At 36.5% G+C, this 17,706-nt stretch overlaps 1 protein-coding gene across 16 annotated transcripts in view; it reads left to right on the forward strand.

Annotated features, from left to right (window-relative positions):
• Positions 1-17,706, forward strand: part of CTNND2 (catenin delta 2) — a 660,748-nt gene that overhangs the window by 245,561 nt on the left and 397,481 nt on the right. For all 16 annotated transcript variants that reach the window (XM_065052649.1, XM_065052643.1, XM_065052652.1 and 13 more), the window contains one exon: positions 2,550-2,662. In XM_065052649.1, coding sequence (XP_064908721.1) covers positions 2,550-2,662 — 113 coding nt within the window. The remainder of the gene's footprint in view (positions 1-2,549; positions 2,663-17,706) is intronic.

Raw genomic sequence — 17,706 nt, forward strand, 5'->3', positions numbered from 1 at the left:
GGAGGTGTAGCTGATTGGATGAAAATAGATGTTAAGCATCAAAATGTGTATTGATATAATTGTCACGATAAAATTAAGTAACTTAAAAAATGTAGTACAGCAGAATAGCTGTTAAAGCTTTTGCATTTATTTTGAAAGTAAACAATGCTCTGCTTAGTTTTGTTTGGTATTTATACTATCAAAATTTCTCAATGCTGACATGCCTTGATGTAAGCATGCTAACATAGCAAATACTATGCCACTTTGATTTTGTGTTCTTCAAAACTTTAATAATATTTCTTTTACAATCCTTCCTGCAATAAGGGTATTATTTTATGCAAAGAAGACAAACATTTGAAAAGTACCTCTTGGCAAGTTGATCAATGGTCTCTTCAGCTTTTCAGGCAATTGATTCTACTAGACGAGAGGCAAATGCTCTGTGTGAAGTAGGCATATCTGAAAGAGGTGATTATTATTGGGTGGTTTTTAATAGTCCTATCTACAAACAACAATGAAAAAGACATTTCTGAGTATTACAAAAACGTGCAGAGAATGTTTCTAGCTATGATTACTGATGCACTGTTAAAATTCTGTGAGCAGTAGTGTTTTGCTCTTTACATTAATCTGACTCTTGGTGGTATTCTTGTACTCTGGCTAGTCTTGTTTGGAATAACAGATACAGAATTAAGTAGGCTTTCTCAATTAGTCAGTGGGCATTGAAGTATACATGGGCTATTTTATGCTGTACATAACTTGCGTGGACTGCTGTCCCTTACTCGTAATGCAGGTCAGAGAAACAAAGGGGAATGATCCAGCTGAATTAAGTAGAACAGCCACCAGCCGTTTCCTTCTTACATTTGAGTTATGACTTGCCACGTTTCAGAGTTTTTAAAAGTTTAGCACCTCCATGTGTCCTTGGCTTGTTGGTCAGAGGTTTTAGGTAGCAGGTGGGAGGAAAACTTTGGAATACTTCCCTCTATCTGTACTTTCTCTTCCTTTTTCTTATATACTGTGTGCTTCAGTGACACTTGGTGGACATAAGTCATGACACAAGTAATTTCCAGTGCTGTTTTTCTGCTAGGCAAGACATTCTCCAGCCTGGAGAAGACTCTGCCAGACCTTATTGTGGTCTTTCAGGACTTAAAAGGGGCCTACAAGAAAGATGGGGACAGACTTATTTAGCAGGGCCATTTTTAACAGCACAAGGCATAATGATTTTAACCTAAAGAACAGGAGATTCAGGCTAGACATGAAGAAGAAATATTTTACAATGAGGATGGTAAAACATTGGCACAGGTTGCCCAGACAGCTGGTAGATGCCTCATCCCTGGAGACATTCAAGGCCAGGCTGGATGGGGATCTGAGCAACCTGATCTGGTTGAAGGTGTCCGGGTTTATTCCAGTGGGTTTTGGACTAACTGACCTTTGAAGGTCACTTCCAACCCAAGCCATTCAATTCTACTTCATTCCATTCCTGAGGAGTTATTCAAGAAACTCTCTCCCATATCCCTGCATTATGGTGAATGAGGTCTTTATTTGAAAGAAAAGAGGGAGAAAGAGATAATAGGTGCATTTGTGTAGACACAGGAATAACTTAGCAAGTGGATCCTCAAAATATTTTTTTCTTCAGCCTTCAAAAATACCAAAGAAAAAAAGGGTGAGAGAGCTGTTTCCCTTTACCTGTGAAAATGATTTCAAGTAACTACGACAAAAATGAAAGGGTAGCAACATTTGGCAAATGTACAACAAACATAATTCCCTACAAATATTTCAATTTTGTATTTGATAAAATTACTGCTACCATATGTGTGAAATTTAGTTCTCTAAGGTATATTGTGGATTTTACTTGTGTTGGTTTTGTCTTTTTTTTTTTTTTTTTAATAAAAAAATAGTCTCTAATGTATAAAACAAAAAACTCTTTAGAAGTACATTTACAAGCTCTGTGGATAAATCTTATCTGGTGGGACTGGTTTGGCTTCCTTGACAGAATAAAAGGAAATGCATTCAATTTGTTTTAGGATTTTTAGCATGGCTTTTGTCCAAAACTACTTGAGTTTCCCTTCTGTGCATCACTAAATGGAAAATTAAATTGTATTCAGTCCATAACAACACGTCCTCAACTTAATTTATTTCATTAGTGTGTACTGTGATAGCTGACTTTTTGACTACAAAAGCTTTTGTCACCACATGATCATCTGCAGAACTTTACAATTTTTTTTTAAGTAACACAAATGGTTCTCATTTGTGATCATACTTACATAGGCGCGCTATGAACACTTTCATATGCTACTAAGAGACCTACATGAATTATAAATGATTTTGACATAGGCCTGAATTGTTGAATGTATTTGCAAATTCCATTCCTGATAAACTGGCTCATTCTGACATATATCACTAGAGTGAATGAAGGAACGAGTACGTGTTACCACAAAAATTTGGACTACAAATGTCTTTAAAAAGGAAAAAATCATAACATTCCTATAAGGTATTATACTAACAATTCTTGCACAAATTATAATATTATGTACTGAAATTCCTTTTTAATCTCAAGACAAGTTTCTTTTCTTCAGGAACTGCAGTTTGAGAGACTGACTCGAGAACTTGAGGCTGAACGTCAGATTGTAGCAAGCCAGCTGGAGAGATGTAAGCTTGGATCAGAAACTGGAAGCATGAGCAGCATCAGGTAAAGTATGAATTGCTAATTTCTTTGTAATGTAATGAATTTTGTCACTATGACGAACTACCACTGAGAACAAGATTGATCATCTTCTAGTAAAAAGTTATAGACCATGCAGCATGAGATTTTAGTAGAGTTTGAAAATTTGCATTTTCATCTGCATTTTAAAATGGAAATTTTGAGAAGATCCTTATTTTCATGCAGTTTGGTATCTGTGGTGTTTTTGCTTTGTTTTGTTTTTCCAGTAACAAAATAATACTCACATTTATTATTCATTTATTTGCTGTAGTCTGAATGGATTAACAGAAAAACTCCTGTTTCCACTATCAAAACAGCTATAATTTTCAGCCAAACCTTTGTAGCTTCATATTCGCCGAGATGTATTGATAAGTTTTATCAACTTGTTTTATTGTAATTTCATTTTTCAAGGTATTAAAAGCTTTTGAGATAATTACTTAAAGCTGCTGACCTGATGTCAAAATGTAATGATACGATATGGGTCACTCATTTTTCAAGCATTTGCTTCCTTTAATTTAAGAAATTGTTCTGGTACAGTGTTTGGGTAATGGTGAGATTATTTGAGATAATTTAAGCTGATATCTTGGTCAGTTAGTGGAAGTAAAGATTTTGTAGTTTTGAGCTTCTTGATATGTATTTATTTGTTTTCTCAAGTGAACATAATAAAGAAAATATTATATTACTTGCGTTTGAAGGATCAAGAAAAAATATGCTCTATAGACATATTATCTGTTTTTATCTGTAGAAATATTAAGTGTGATATCTTTTGAATACGTAAGATGAAGTATGATATGCCAAGCTTAGTGTGAAGTTTTGTGTGGTACTGGTAGAAAATCTAGAAAAAATATCTATCAGTGCTGAAAGAAATTCTTCCTCAGTTTAAGCAATTCAGACTACACTTAAATCAAATAAATGATTTTTTTCCATGAAGAGTAGGAAATAAATGCTCAGTAGAATGCCAGAGATGCAACAGAAATGCTGAGTTCAACAGTACAGTTAAAATGGAAGAAGTCACAAGAATCTTTTACTAATTCAGCAGAAGTTGAAGCTGTATATGAAGTTGACTATAAACATGCTTAATAAAACAAGTGAGAATTAACTTCCCAAGATAAAATCTTACTTTATTCTATATAATGTTCTCCTCCAACTAGACTTACCTTCTCTGTGTTTAAATAATACAGTTTCTTTAATGTTAATATAATATTTGGCAATTCAGTGCAGTACTATATTTGCACCCTAAACACGTTCCCTCAGCCCTTTAAATTTTAGATATGGTGTGACTACATTTAAAAAAAAAATCTGAAATATGTTTGAATAATACTGAGCTATGTTTGAATAATATTATTATTTTAGGATTATTCCAGCCAGTGATACAGAGGTTGGGAAATTTCTTGTTTGGAAGGAAATACTTTCTTGGTGAACTTCTTTGCTATTGGTGTCAAGGTCACTCAGCTGTTTCTTAAGAGACTCCAGTTATTTGAGAAGCTTAATATTGACTATTAACCTTTGTGGAATAAACTAGCACCTAGAATAGCTGAGGAGATTTCATGAAAATTTTTGACATCTGTAATTTGCCCCAGAAATGTTTTACATATGAGAGATTAAAATTTCTAGCATTTCAATTAAAAACATTTTATCAAATACTGAAATACCGTGCTCCAGAAGGTAACATTGAAAGCTTACAATTAGATAGCTGTTCTTAGAGTTGGCAAGTTATTTAAAAACGACATTAATAGTAATAGAATGTTGTTTATGTTGCGTTGTTGTTTCTTCTGTACATATTAAATGAGCTTTAATTTTCTGGTTTTTTGTTTGTTTGTTTTTGTTTTTATACTAAATTATTGTAGTAGGGGATAGAACTAACATGAATATTAAGTTAAATCAAACGTAAGTGTGGCTTCTGTGCTGAATTTCCAGTGGTCACCCACATTTGAGAGTGTTCCTTTGACTTTGTATAGTGAGACAAAGACTTGAAAGATAAAAAATAACATAGTGGAATAATATCTGTTAAGAAAAAAAAATCTCTAACTTCTTATAGTCTTTTGGAGTCTGTGGGAGCAGAAGAGGCTCGATTAAAAATACTTTTTTCATAGGTATGACCCCCTAAAGCTAAACTTTTTGGACATATCTGCTTTAAAACGACGAGAGTAATTTTGTGGTAAATAGTAAATGCTTTAAAAATGTTCCATACTCATACAGGGTAATTTGAATATTTTGGCATCTTTATTTAGTTACTGAATAACTAATCAATTATCTTAAGCACGATTTTCTGGCGGAGCAGAAACTAATATCAGAACTTACAGCTGTTATTACTAGGTGCTTATTGACAAAGAGCTTTTAAAAACAATCTTTAAATCAGTTGCATTTCCTTTAAATACTGTCATTATTCAAAGTGGAATCCTAGCTGTTAGTCTTCAGTAGAAGTGAATATACCACCTTCAGTGATGTCACTGTTGTCTGATGACACATAAGTTTATTACTCAGATTCTTATCAAGTAATAATTATACTGGCCTGATTGTAATCAGCACATTTTCATATTGGAAAGTTAGGCATTTTTGCCAGTTTAAAATATTTCATTAAAAATAGCTAAAAGGAATTTTTCATGTTAATATCTGCTACTTATGTCTGTTAACACCTAAGTATCTAAAAACAGTACATGGAACAGCTTTCCGTATTTGTGACTTTAGTCAGGCTAAATCAGTGTACAGTAGTGTTTTCTGCCATACCTTGCTCTAATATATTTAAACAACTGCAGATACTCATAACAAGTACTTAGAGGGCCCTTCATTTTGGAGATACCAGGAAACTTGTTCCCAGCTTTACCTCCTTGGGCTAGTAGTTTCATGGAGTCTTCCTGTATGTCTTAAGATTGTGCCTTTGGAACCAGGTTTTTTTGAACGTACTAATGAGCTGTTATTTCTGGCTTCTATTTTGCTTTCTGTACTAGTCTTGCATACTTGGCACTTGGCCCATAAGGAGTTGTATATCCAGCTGGACTGTGAAGCTCCGTGTGGCTCCATTTTCAGTCCTTAAGAAAGTTAGAATCACAGAAATTAGGATTCAGAAAGTAACATGAAGTGAGTTTGCACAGCACGATGCAACTCCGCCCCGAATTATGAAGCCTAAATCCATGCCAGGAATCGCTGCAGGTTACATTGGTATAGCTCCATAGCTCCACGCCTGCTGAGTGGAAGGTCTAAGTAGCCAGGAAGGAATCTGGCATTCACGGTTTCTGTGATATGATATCTCTGTACTAGAGCTTGCCTGTAGACGTGCCAGTTTGTTCAGAAGAGGTTCGATTAGCCAGAATTGACTGCTCTATCCAAAGCTCTGATGGTGACAAGCCTTGTTCAACTGAAGGGATGCAAATGCTTGGTTCTTCCACAGAACCATTTGCTAACTTTGAAGAATTCATCTTGGGCATGTGAGGAAACACCACAGCTCAAATAATGTTCATAATTTCTGTGCCTACCTGTTTCACTGCTGGGGCCCATCAAAATAACTGAACTAAATGTTCTTTGTCTTATCCTTGATCGGTAGTTGTTTTTTAGAGGGTTAAAGGACTATATTCACTAGCAATTTTACCAAAATGACTTGAGTGCCTTCACTTCTAGAACAGGTTCTTTGCTGTGAATCGATGGGGGAATCAACGGCTCCTGATAAAGCTGAATAAAATGCTTAGACCATGAATTAGGACAAAATGTACGGAATTCTTCCAAGCTATGCTGTTTCCCTATTGGCAAACTCTGAGTAGTTCATTACTCAGCCTGCTGAGTATTAAAATTTCGTCACACATTGCATAGCAGCCTGGTCACGTTCTGTACTGCTCCATCCCTCGAGCTGATCGTATTCCTTCTGGGCCAGATCCATCAGCAAGTCACCCCTTTTGTACAGGGGGCAGTTAGATGCCTGCATATCTTTGAGGTCTTCAGTCTCTGATAATTTTAAGCACATATTAACGTGTTTAGAATTTCTGAATTTCTCATGACCATATCATGTAGTTCCTCAAAACAGAAGCTGATGAAAGTGAGAGGGTTGGTTTTGGTGGTTTTGTTTGTTGGTTTGGTTTAGTTTTGTGAGTGCATGCGTTTGTGGGTTGGTTTTTTGTTTGTTTTTGTGTGTGTGTTTGGTTTTGGGTTTTTGTGGGCTTTTTTTGTCTTTTTGCTTTTTTGTTTGTTTTATTTTTTTTCCTTCCAGAGATGAAGACAAAATCTCTGAGACACTTTGGAGACTCAGCTACAGTTTTCATGGTTTCTTTTGAAAGAATTCAGACAAAATAGTGCCATAGAATGGAAAGTCTGAGCAAGCAAGAAAGTAGATTGCATGCATGTACATGTAACATATCTGGAAGCTGTGTCTTTGCACAAACAAATATCCTTTGGACTTGATTTAAGAACTGTACTGACTTGTTAGTAAATCCTTAAAACTTCAAAATCATTTTCTGTCTCACATTCTTCATCACTGTTTTATGTGAGCAACTTTTGTTTGTTTACTTATCTTTTTGATGTAGCCTTACTGTTGGAACTCAGGAAGGTAGCTCAAGCATAACCTGCTCTTTTTCTTTGAACACGCAGTTTGCAAATTGGTCAGGCAATATAATTTTTCTCAACTGAATTTCAAACCCCCACTGTAGAAGTGATTTGCCATTTGCTATTGAAAGTGCCTTGAAAATACTGATATTTGTGCATGAGTGTCCTAAGCAACATACTAAGGTTTCTGTATTTTACAGATAACAGAAATTTAATCTAATTTATTGAATTGCGTGGAAAGCTTACCTCCTTCACATGTGCTTTCTTCAATGTAATTCTCTCTCTTGGAAATGCATGTTATTTACACTTTATTACTGGGGAAACTGATGTTTTACTTGGCAAGATAAAAGTTTTGCAAATTCCCTGAAAAAACATCCAGCAAGTCTAACTGGTAAACCCATAAGATTCCTCATTTCAAGAACATTGAAGAGAGAGGTGAAATGCACTGTGACATAGGGAGACAATTACCACTGTGTTGGTCAAATAAACAAAATGACAGTTATAAAGTTTTCCTGTACAGCCATGGGTATTAGATCTAATTTAGGCTACTTATTGTACAAGAATATGTAATAGTCTTTGAAGATATTTAAATCCAGTAGCAGCGAGGCTGCCACAGCCTAGGCCTGTGCAGACTGGAGAAATGGGCTGAGTGGAACTTTATGAAGTTGACCTTTAGAAGCAAAAGCAAGGACTACTGGGAATCTTTGACGTTTAAAACAAAAATAGTTTAAAAAACACCTTTACATTAAATGTAGTTTAGAAAGGTAACTTTTTTAAAAGAAAAACAATGCACAACAGAGCAGAAATTAAAAGGATCATTATTTTAACATTACTTATGAAAATGCCAAGTGTAATTTTTTTTGCTTGCTTTTTTAAACATAAGCCAATAACATGATGTTAACAATCACTACATTCAAGAAAGGTAGTCAGATTTTTAAAAGTAATGTTCTTTAAGAAGGTTGGCATTTTACCAGTGGACAGAGAATATTTTTGATAAAAGTTTGACAGCAAATGCTGTAGCTCAGCTTCATCTCATTCTGGAATGTGTTTTTGCTCAGTAGTTCAGAAGCTGAATAAGCCTAAAGTTTTGTCACACACTGTTGCTTATCTCCATTGTGGATTGTGTGAAGCTTAACAACTCATGCTTGGATGAACTTATGTCAACTGAATTAATCAATGAATTTATCTGAAATAAAATTTAAAAATAGTAATAAAAACAAGCAGTTTTTTTAAAAATATGAGTTGCTGAAAAGGCTCCTCACAAATTCTACAAGGCTGAATATTTAGCTGTGGTAAGATATGTGTTTTTGAGGTTTTGTTTGTTTTACATTATCTCACAACAATTTTGTGTTGTTATAAATGACCAGTTCAGGTGGAATCCTTTAGAAAGATGTAGAGATTGCTCCACTCCTGAAGACCAGCTAGGTCAAGAAGAGAAGATGCCAGAGAATTCAGAGTACAGCAGGCAAAGAAATTACAATCAAAAGCTGGAAACTCTAGTTTGTGTACAGACCAGCAAGGTCTCTGAGTTCATACACAGTCTGCAGTGAATGTCAGGGGGCTGCCAGCCAAACCTCAGTGTAATGGAATGAAATTTCTAAGGGCCAAGTGTGACTGTCTAGACTTGCATCAACTCAAAACATTTTTCAGTTGGCCAAGACCAAGTGACAAAGCCAGGAGCCAGCTGTGGAGACACGTGGGCTAATGAAAAGTGGGTTACAAACCTTTAGTTGTCTGGAGGAGAGTGTGTTTCATTCAGAGGTTGTTCTGAACAAATGTTAAGTTTCATTGTTAGAGCAGAAAACAGAAGTCTTGTGGGAAAATAGGAGTTGTGTAGAAGCCTTTCAGTTACCTTTGTAAAAGATCTAGGTACATGTGTCCCAGAGTTCTGACTACTTTAGGGTCTTATAAGAATTCAGAAATGTTTAACAGCAGTATATTTTAAAGGAGGAGTCTATTCACATGTGATTTCCTTCTTTAGTTTGTAAATATATAACAAAAAATATTTTTTCTTAGTGAAAAGGCAGTTAACAAGTCCCCTCCCAAAATCTGCAATAAACATGCTGTCTTCTATTTTACCCTAGAGCCCTGTGTTCAACAGGGGCTGCTGAGAGCAGAGGAGCTGTAAGTACAGCATCTATAACTTCTCTCTTTCTCAGAAGTATTATGTGGAATGCATAGAAAGCAGTGTTGGTAAATGTTAAGAGTCATTTACTTGCAGAAGTAAGTAAACTGAGTCAAATGAGAAACTGGAGAAAGGAGGATTTTTTCTTTTTTTTTTTCTTTATTCAGACTTTATCAGCTTATACGTGTGTCTGTATTACCAGGAGCGCAGAACAATTTTTGCGGCTCAGCTTAAGGAAACATGTCATTCTGAGAATACAGCATCCATATGCTTTTTTGAGGGGATTTTTAACAGACTACGGTTTGGTCCTATGGATTGGCCTGCCATTAGTTGTTGCGGTATAGCTCCTGAAGAGCCTCTTTCAGGTTAGTTTCTGACAACAATTCAATTGGTGTGCTGTGAGACCACTTCATGATGCAAACTAAAGCTTGGAAAGTGAAAAAGAGCAGGAGGTTTGCTTCAAAGAGACACTGTTACTGTAAAGGACAGTGTTAATATTCGTGGAACTGATAGTGAACATCATTATCCCTTAGAATGCCTCAGAGTGGGAGGGAGCAGAAGGAAAGTGTTGCACTGGACCTGTTGATATTAATTTGTGTCATTTGATTCACATCGGTATTGTGTCTTATTTGATAGCAATTCCATTTAAGCCCCCTGAAAAGGTACAAAATTGGCGTTGAGTCTTCAGTATGAAAACTAAAAGGAAAGATGGAAAATACATACAATGATGTGTTTGGTTAACTCAAATCTGTTTTTATTGATGAAAAATGTTTTGTCAATGCTAAGCATGATGCTATCTGATATATATCGGGATCTTGCATAAAGTTTTTGTTATTTGGCTTGTGATAAAATGGAATCTGGTAAAAACAGAACTTAGGTTTTGAAGTGGTAGGGAAAAATCCCACAACATTCTTTACTAGGAAATCAGCTTTCTTGTTGAATAGTCACGCATCTTTGGTCATAATGCTACTAAGCCAGCAGGAGAATGGAATGAGCTGGAAGAAAAGATTCAATTAGATCAGAATAGTGGTAAAATGTGCCAGTGTTTATTATACCATCATGTTTTCTTTGAAGTCTTTGGGTTCTTTGCTATCTGTAAAAGACATAAATTAAAGAAATAAGCCTTACAAACAAACAAAACCCAAACAAACAAACAAAACCAACCAAAAATAAAAACCCTGGCAGAATAGAACCAGAGAGATTTTCTTAGAAAAAGTTGAATAGATAGTATTTTTGTTACATTCAAAAATCCTTAAGGAGTTCATTTAGATAGTCTTAGAAGAAAAGAAACTGAAGCAGCCTTTGTCAAACCACAACTGAGAATGAGCAATGTGGTTTGAATGGTTGGCCACTTGAATAGAGTGGTTTTTGTTTTCCTGTGTCAGGTTTCAGTCTTAGCTTAGCTAAGTCATTTAGGGATTCTTCTCCCTCATACCTTTCATCTTCTCCAACAAACTGCTTACCTACCAGAAAAATCATCAGTGATTTCTAGGTGTTGGATTGCTAGCTGGTGGACAATGGTCACTGTGCTAATGTGTGTCTGCTAAGTAACAGCAGGAATCCAGCAGTTCTGAAAATCAGACTAGTGATTTATATGCCTCTAAACACAGCATTTAGGCAATTCTGAAATCTTTGCGTAGAAATAAGTGTTTTGTGAAGGACTGGAATTGACAGATTCTGCTTGTTGTGACAACTGTTACAATGTACCAAGACTAATTTCCTGTGCCAGTTTGACATGAATAGTTGATGTTACTGGCTTCTTGTGTACCATTACAGACAGGAGTGTTCAGGTCAGAGAATGTATTAGAAGCAAGATAAAGGCTTCAGGTAAATACTGATGTGAGTAGCTTCAATATTCCTGTTTCATCTTGTTATTTCTTGAACTTTTGGCTATGAGAAGTATAGACCTGAAAGGTGATGGACTCTGTATCCTATTAGGCTTGCCCAATCAATTAGAGACTGATACCAGAAAAAGAAGATTTGAAGAAAATGTCTGTTGTTGGAAATAAGTTGTAGTTGGAACACTTGGTACAATTAATATTAATAGTGTGAATAGTTAATTATATTGTGCAGATTGACAGTTTACTGGATTAAAACATCAGACTTGTGATCTGATCATTCAGAGCAACCTGATATAAGACTAAAACTGAGCTTGTCTGTACTCACTGTATTAAAGCCCAGTATTTAGGGCAACGCTTAAAAAAAGAATACTGAGAGAAGTTGTTGGTACAAGAGCAAGAAAATGAGATAAAGTAAAAAGTTGTACAATTTTTTTTATATTTCCACTAATGTAACATTTGAAGGGGCTTTGTGCTGGCTCTCCACAACAAGGCACATCAAGAAAACAGATTAGTCCTGTTGATCCTCTGTGGGGAACTAACCCTTTTCACAGTTTTGCAGCAGATAAGCTTCTGTTGCTGAAAGGCAAATTTCCAGCAAACACCCAAGCAGTCAGGTCTGGTGTGATTTTGGTTTTTACAGTATATCCATATCTTTTGCAATAGTAGTACGTGTCCTATCATTCCTAGATAGATATGTCTCTGAAGGCACCAACTCCAACAAGCCTTTTAAAGCACCTTCTCCACAGATGCTCTCCCTTTTCTTCTGCTTGCTAAATACTCTCCTGAGATATCAGCTCCATGAGAGCAGTAACAGTAATACTCAGCATTGCCAAACTCATAACACTGGCATGTTTATGAAATTAAAGTATCAATTTTAATCTCAAAATTTACTGCAGAGAACCTGTGACAATAGGGATATAGATTTTTTTTTTTTTAATTATTTTTTTTCCTCTTTATTGTCATAAGAAAGAGTCTTATAGGCTGAAAGCCTTATCTGGGGCTGTCAGGTGTCACTGAGATTCTCTCTTAGTTAGCCCAAGTCTTTCAGTATTTATTATTCTCCAGTAATTCTGTGGAAAAAAAAAATCCACAAAAAAGGCAGAATGACTGCAACAGGAAAAAAACAAAAGCTACTTCGCATACCAACAATTACTGATATGTAAGCCAATGGAGACTGTACTTAATAGCGTGTTCTCTACCTTAGTCCACTTCTGGCATGATACTAAGATATCGGAAAACTCTTTCCAATTATTTAATTCACAATTCAAATGTGTTACCGCAAGCCTAATATTTCAATCCTGCACTAATTTGAAATAAACATGGTGTTACTGTTTAACCCAGGGCAGCAGGTAAAACACTGAACAGCTGCTCTCTCTCACCTTTCCATCCCCAGGAGGAAGAAAGGCAAAAGGAGGGATGACTTGTGGGTTGAAATGAGAACAGATTTAATAGAACAATAATAAAAGAAGAGTGATACAGGAAAATATTTGGCCATTGGAACACCATGTCCAGCAATGAAGGCCAAAGGGATGACACTGCAAGTATAGCAGGTCCAGTCAAAACACGTAGATCAGAATGGGCATCAGGAGCAGAAATGGGAGTGGGCAGAGGACCAGGAACCCTCCTGGATGGCAGCCATAAGGGAAGAGGGCAGGCTCTGGCAACATCCTGCTTACATATAGGGCATTATGTTCATGGTATGAAATACTCCTGTTGGCCAGATTGGGTCAGCAGCCCAGTATCTGCTCCTCCCGGGTGCTATCTTGTACCTGCAGATGGACAGCTGGAAAGACCTTCATCCCACTGGCAGCTGCCAAGATACTAATGAAGTCTTACATTCTTTTCATACCAAATCCCAAACACTGGAAAGCTACTTGAAGAAAACATCGACTTTATCCCAGGGTGAAAAGTTTCTAACTGCATGAAGAAAGGTAACTCAATTTCAGTCGAACCAGCACACATGGAAATATTGATTTTAGGATATATATCATTCTTAATGTAAAATTTGGTTATGTCTTAAGGAGTGAGGTTCTGTGTTCAGACTACTTTTGACAAGCCATTTGTTGAAAAATTAGAGCAATATTCTTTACCATTTAGGATGGATAAGCACTGTAATAGATTGTCTGAGAAGACTGTAAAAAGTTTCATTTGAAGCTTAAGGACATGTAGAATATGAAGAATGGGACATTAGTGAAGTGACAAGACTATTTCTTTACAGCACTTCTAGCTCTCCTTTTTGTGGTACCTTGGTGGGCTATGCTTTAATAATTTGGCAACATTCTTTTTGTCCTCATCCTTATCAGATGTTGAAATGTTTTTGGATAGGTTTGGAGGAAGACAAGATTGAGGATAATACTAAGGGAAAGTGTCTTACTGTTAGAAAGATCTTGTATTTAGAGTGTTGGCAGCAAAGCTTGATAAAACTTGTCCAGGAAAGTTAATTTTTAGTCCTTCTTGTGGGTCAAAGGTACTAGATATCCTTTTTGTGATAACTTAGAAGCAGCTAGTTTATTGCTAAGAACAAATTCTGTAAGGTAGTGATGGTATTTAATGGCTGCGGACAACTGACATTAAACACTGAAACAGAAGTAAGGCATCCAAGGTGCTTCAAGGAGTAAGTTCTAAGGAATCATGGAGAGACACAGTAGTAGTGTCTGTCATTAATATTGCCTGCTGGCTTGTGTTAAACTAATATTTCAATTCTTCCTTATTTTGCCAAGCTTCACCTTCCAGGTTGAATATTTCCTTCTCAAGATGCACATTCTGAGGTTTTGAATGGAATTTCAAGTAATCATCTTCATTGTTGTTGTTAGTCATTTGTACCAAATGGCCTTGCTGTTAGCAGATGAGCTAAATGTACTTTTGCAGAGTCACATAAGTAAATCCCTATTTTCCTACAATGCTTGCTGTTGTCTACGTAATCTGGTGTATGATGGGAAGAATGCTGGAAGTGGGATGGCAGTCTCATCAGTGTTATCCCATCCTTTCCTCTGTGTTGTCTTTCCGAGTCGAATGGCAAGAGGTCAAGCAGCAGACTTCCAGGTGCATTTAGCATCCTAGTTAGGTGTGTGCATGGGGAGGGGAGGAAAGTTGGGGAGGAAGAACCTTTATTCAGAACATGACTGAGGGATCTGGAAGAACCCAGATTCAGTCTATAAAGTGAAGATTTGTATTTAATAGGCACACACAAGAATCAGAGGATCTGAGAAATGAAGACTGGGATGGAGCAGGATAAGGAAAATGAATCAAGGGTAGAGACTAGAGAAGAGCAGGACAGGAGGGTAAGGGAGAGGAGTCAGGGAACCATATTACACCCTGCTTAGAGCTGGAGACTGAAGACAAAAGTTGAAAATTCCCATTCACCCTGGCTGCTCAATCTGAGAAATCTAGGACTAATTGTTGAAAACAGAGATCTTACTGGCTTCATTTGCTGCTATGAGTAGGCGTCACATCTGTGTGTCGTTTCCTGATCTGGTTATCAGAATCCTTGGATACCTGGAAGGCTGAACAGAGAAATAAGCAGAGAACACTTGACAGGATTCAAACAAATCTTCACAACAGAATTAGGTAGCAGAAGTTGATACAATTCCACTGGATTGCCTCCAGCTATCACAAGCAGATAGCTATTCATTTTCCTGATGCACATTTTTCAAGTTATGAAACTCCGTGGGTCCTGTATACGACAGTGTCCTTCTACTCAAACATGATTTATCCCCAGTGCAGTTTAGAAATGAAATGGTCATGAAACAGAAGTTGTGTAACAATGCATTTGTACAAGAAGTATGTCAAAATGCAGCTGGCTGAAAGCTTCCCAGAACTCCAGACAAACCAATACTTTTTTTTTTGGTTCCACAGAGGAACACAAGGCCATCTTGTTGCTGTTCTTGAGGAAACAAATTTGATTCTGTGTTGAGTTTCAAAGAAATATTGCAATTTGGCATAGTGTTTTCTCTGTCTTTGCCAGCGCTAACCTTCTGTTTTTCTCCACCAGAACTTGTGTGGGTGACCTTGACTTCTGTGTTGAACATCCTCTCTTTTGACACCTTTCCTCTTCTCCATTGCCTAGGTTTAGATTCCACCTAGCTCACTAAACACTGTGATTTGCCAAAATAAAGCCCTGTGTCCTGCTCTTGGGACTTCCTTGCTTGGGCAAGTCCTGATCCCCTTTCACCGAGTGCAGATATGGGAAAAGTTGCTAGTGCTACCTGCCAGAACCTCATCCAGGCTAGTTTATATGTCCCTAGCAAATGACTAAGTTACTTTTGCATTTAGCTGACTGTATTTTGGTTCTTGTTTGTAATAAGAGTGTAGTTGTTTTCCAATGCAGTCTTTTAAGAAACTGGAGATTTTCAATAAAAATGCATTGGTGGAAGGTTTCTCATCATAGCTTTTGAAAACACACTCATCTAATAGTAGTAATTTCTGCTGTCACATTGAAAGTGGATCCTCTGTCGTGCTGTGATCTATCTTGATACAAAATCAATTTATTGTATTTAGCTGTAGTGTTTGATACAGTCAAATCAATTCACTTTGAAGAGATGTGGGTTTAGGTTTTTTTGGTATTTTTTTGCTTACTTTAGAAAGCAACAGTGATATTAATCTTAATTATTAGGCGGTCTCTCCTTGTTCATATGTGATAATCTGCACAGGAATTGGCTCTGATTTTCCTTTGTGTTGTCTGTATGTTGCCTCTGAAGGACTGACATAAGCATCTTAATGGTGCTGCTACATCTGTGACTGCTCTGTAGCAGAAACTGAGCTCTGCATTCCTTGAGTGTATTGAATATCAAAAGTGCACAGGAAGTATTACTAATATATTTAGTTGAATTCCAGGAATGGCATGAATGAACATAATTCTGTTTCCACAGGCATCTCACAATTTGATAGCAAGGTACTTTGAATGGCTAATGTTATATGCTCTCGCAGCATGTTGCCATTTCAGCAGTTGAAGAAGATTTTATATATTTTAATATCTTAAACTTAAAGGGACTTTTAAATCCCTTGTCCTTTCAGCTCATAGTAAATGTAATCTCAGTTACTACTAATTGTATATAAATATTCTGCCTTATTCTGGCTTTCCTTTACCCCTTTTATTTTGACCTGGTTCCTCCATGCTGCTTATTTGCGCAAAGGTTTAAATAAATAAATAAACCTCAAAAAACAAACAAACAAAATAACTACAGTGTTGCACGCAAGCTCTCTGATTCTTCACTCTCTATAGAGCAATATCCCCCAATCCCTCAGGTATAGAGAAGGAACAGATGTAGTACAACTCCTACATTTTTATTCCCTCTATCTTGAAACAACTAGGTCAAAATTAAGTGGTTGTATTTTGTTTTAATTTAAATCTTCCTTCTGCATTTTATTTTGAAAGTCTTCACCATAGATGTTACTACACAGATGCCTGTGAATATAGCTGTAATAGGATTAGCATCGAACTGAGCACAGTGTGAAGTTTGCCTAATTTCAAATATTCTGTGAAAGTTACCTTAAAGGTTTCCCATATAGCTACTGACTTTTTGACTGTATTCACGAATGGGTCACAGGAGCCAGTGACTACCACGAAAGGAATGCCTTTAGCTTAGATAAAAATATTCAAAGCTTATCAGAAGGAAAAGAAAAGGAAAAGAAAAAATCATAGATCCCGAATAGTTGATAGAAATGTTCTAGACTCAGTTCTCTAAACTTTTTTAATCATGCACCCCATCAGTAAAATATTTTTGAGCTTGCATTCGCAGTATATGGATATTTATTTATAGATTATATCCATATCCATGTACTACTGCACCTAGCACATTACAAACCTTAGAAAACATAAACCAAACCAGAAATTTAAAAAAAAAAAGATGAGATAAAAATGAAATAAACACCATTTTGTAAATAAGTCACTTCAGCCTGGTATAACAACAGCATTTTAACAGCATAAATCTGGAAGTATTAGTCTATATTGAGTCCCTTTTTGTCAATATGTTAGACTGGTAGGTCTAGAACATGACAAGAGTTTTCTTTATTACACTTACAGGACTGATCCAATTATAATCAGTGCTTTATAGTTCAGTTATCAAATTTTCCCCTTCTAGTTGATTAACAGAAAGCCCTGGCAGATCTTTTCAAATTCATGGCCAAATAATTTGTCAATTAAATGTAAGTGTATGTAAATTGATAAATGTGGATGTTAGGGAGGAAATAATAATTTCAAATTGCTGATGAGAACAGAAGACCCTATTAATAATTTGAAGTAGTCATCTCCTCCACTTTCCACCCTGGTCTGCTAAATATATTGCGTCACAACCAACCTCATAGCCTTTTATGACACTGTAACAAGGTGGATGGATGATGGCAGAGCAGTGGATGTGGTCTACCTTGACTTCAGTAAAGCCTTTGACACAGTCTCCCACAGCATCCTCACAGCTAAGTTGAGGAGGTGTGGTCTGGACAATAGAGTAGTGAGGTGGGTTGCAAACTGGCTTGAGGAGAGAAGCCAGAGAGTGGTAGTCAATGGTGTGGAGTCTAGTTGAAGGCCAGTATCTAGTGGA

Source organism: Columba livia, chromosome 2 (assembly GCF_036013475.1).
Source record: "Columba livia isolate bColLiv1 breed racing homer chromosome 2, bColLiv1.pat.W.v2, whole genome shotgun sequence".
In the NCBI taxonomy this organism is placed as follows: Eukaryota; Metazoa; Chordata; class Aves; order Columbiformes; family Columbidae; genus Columba; species Columba livia.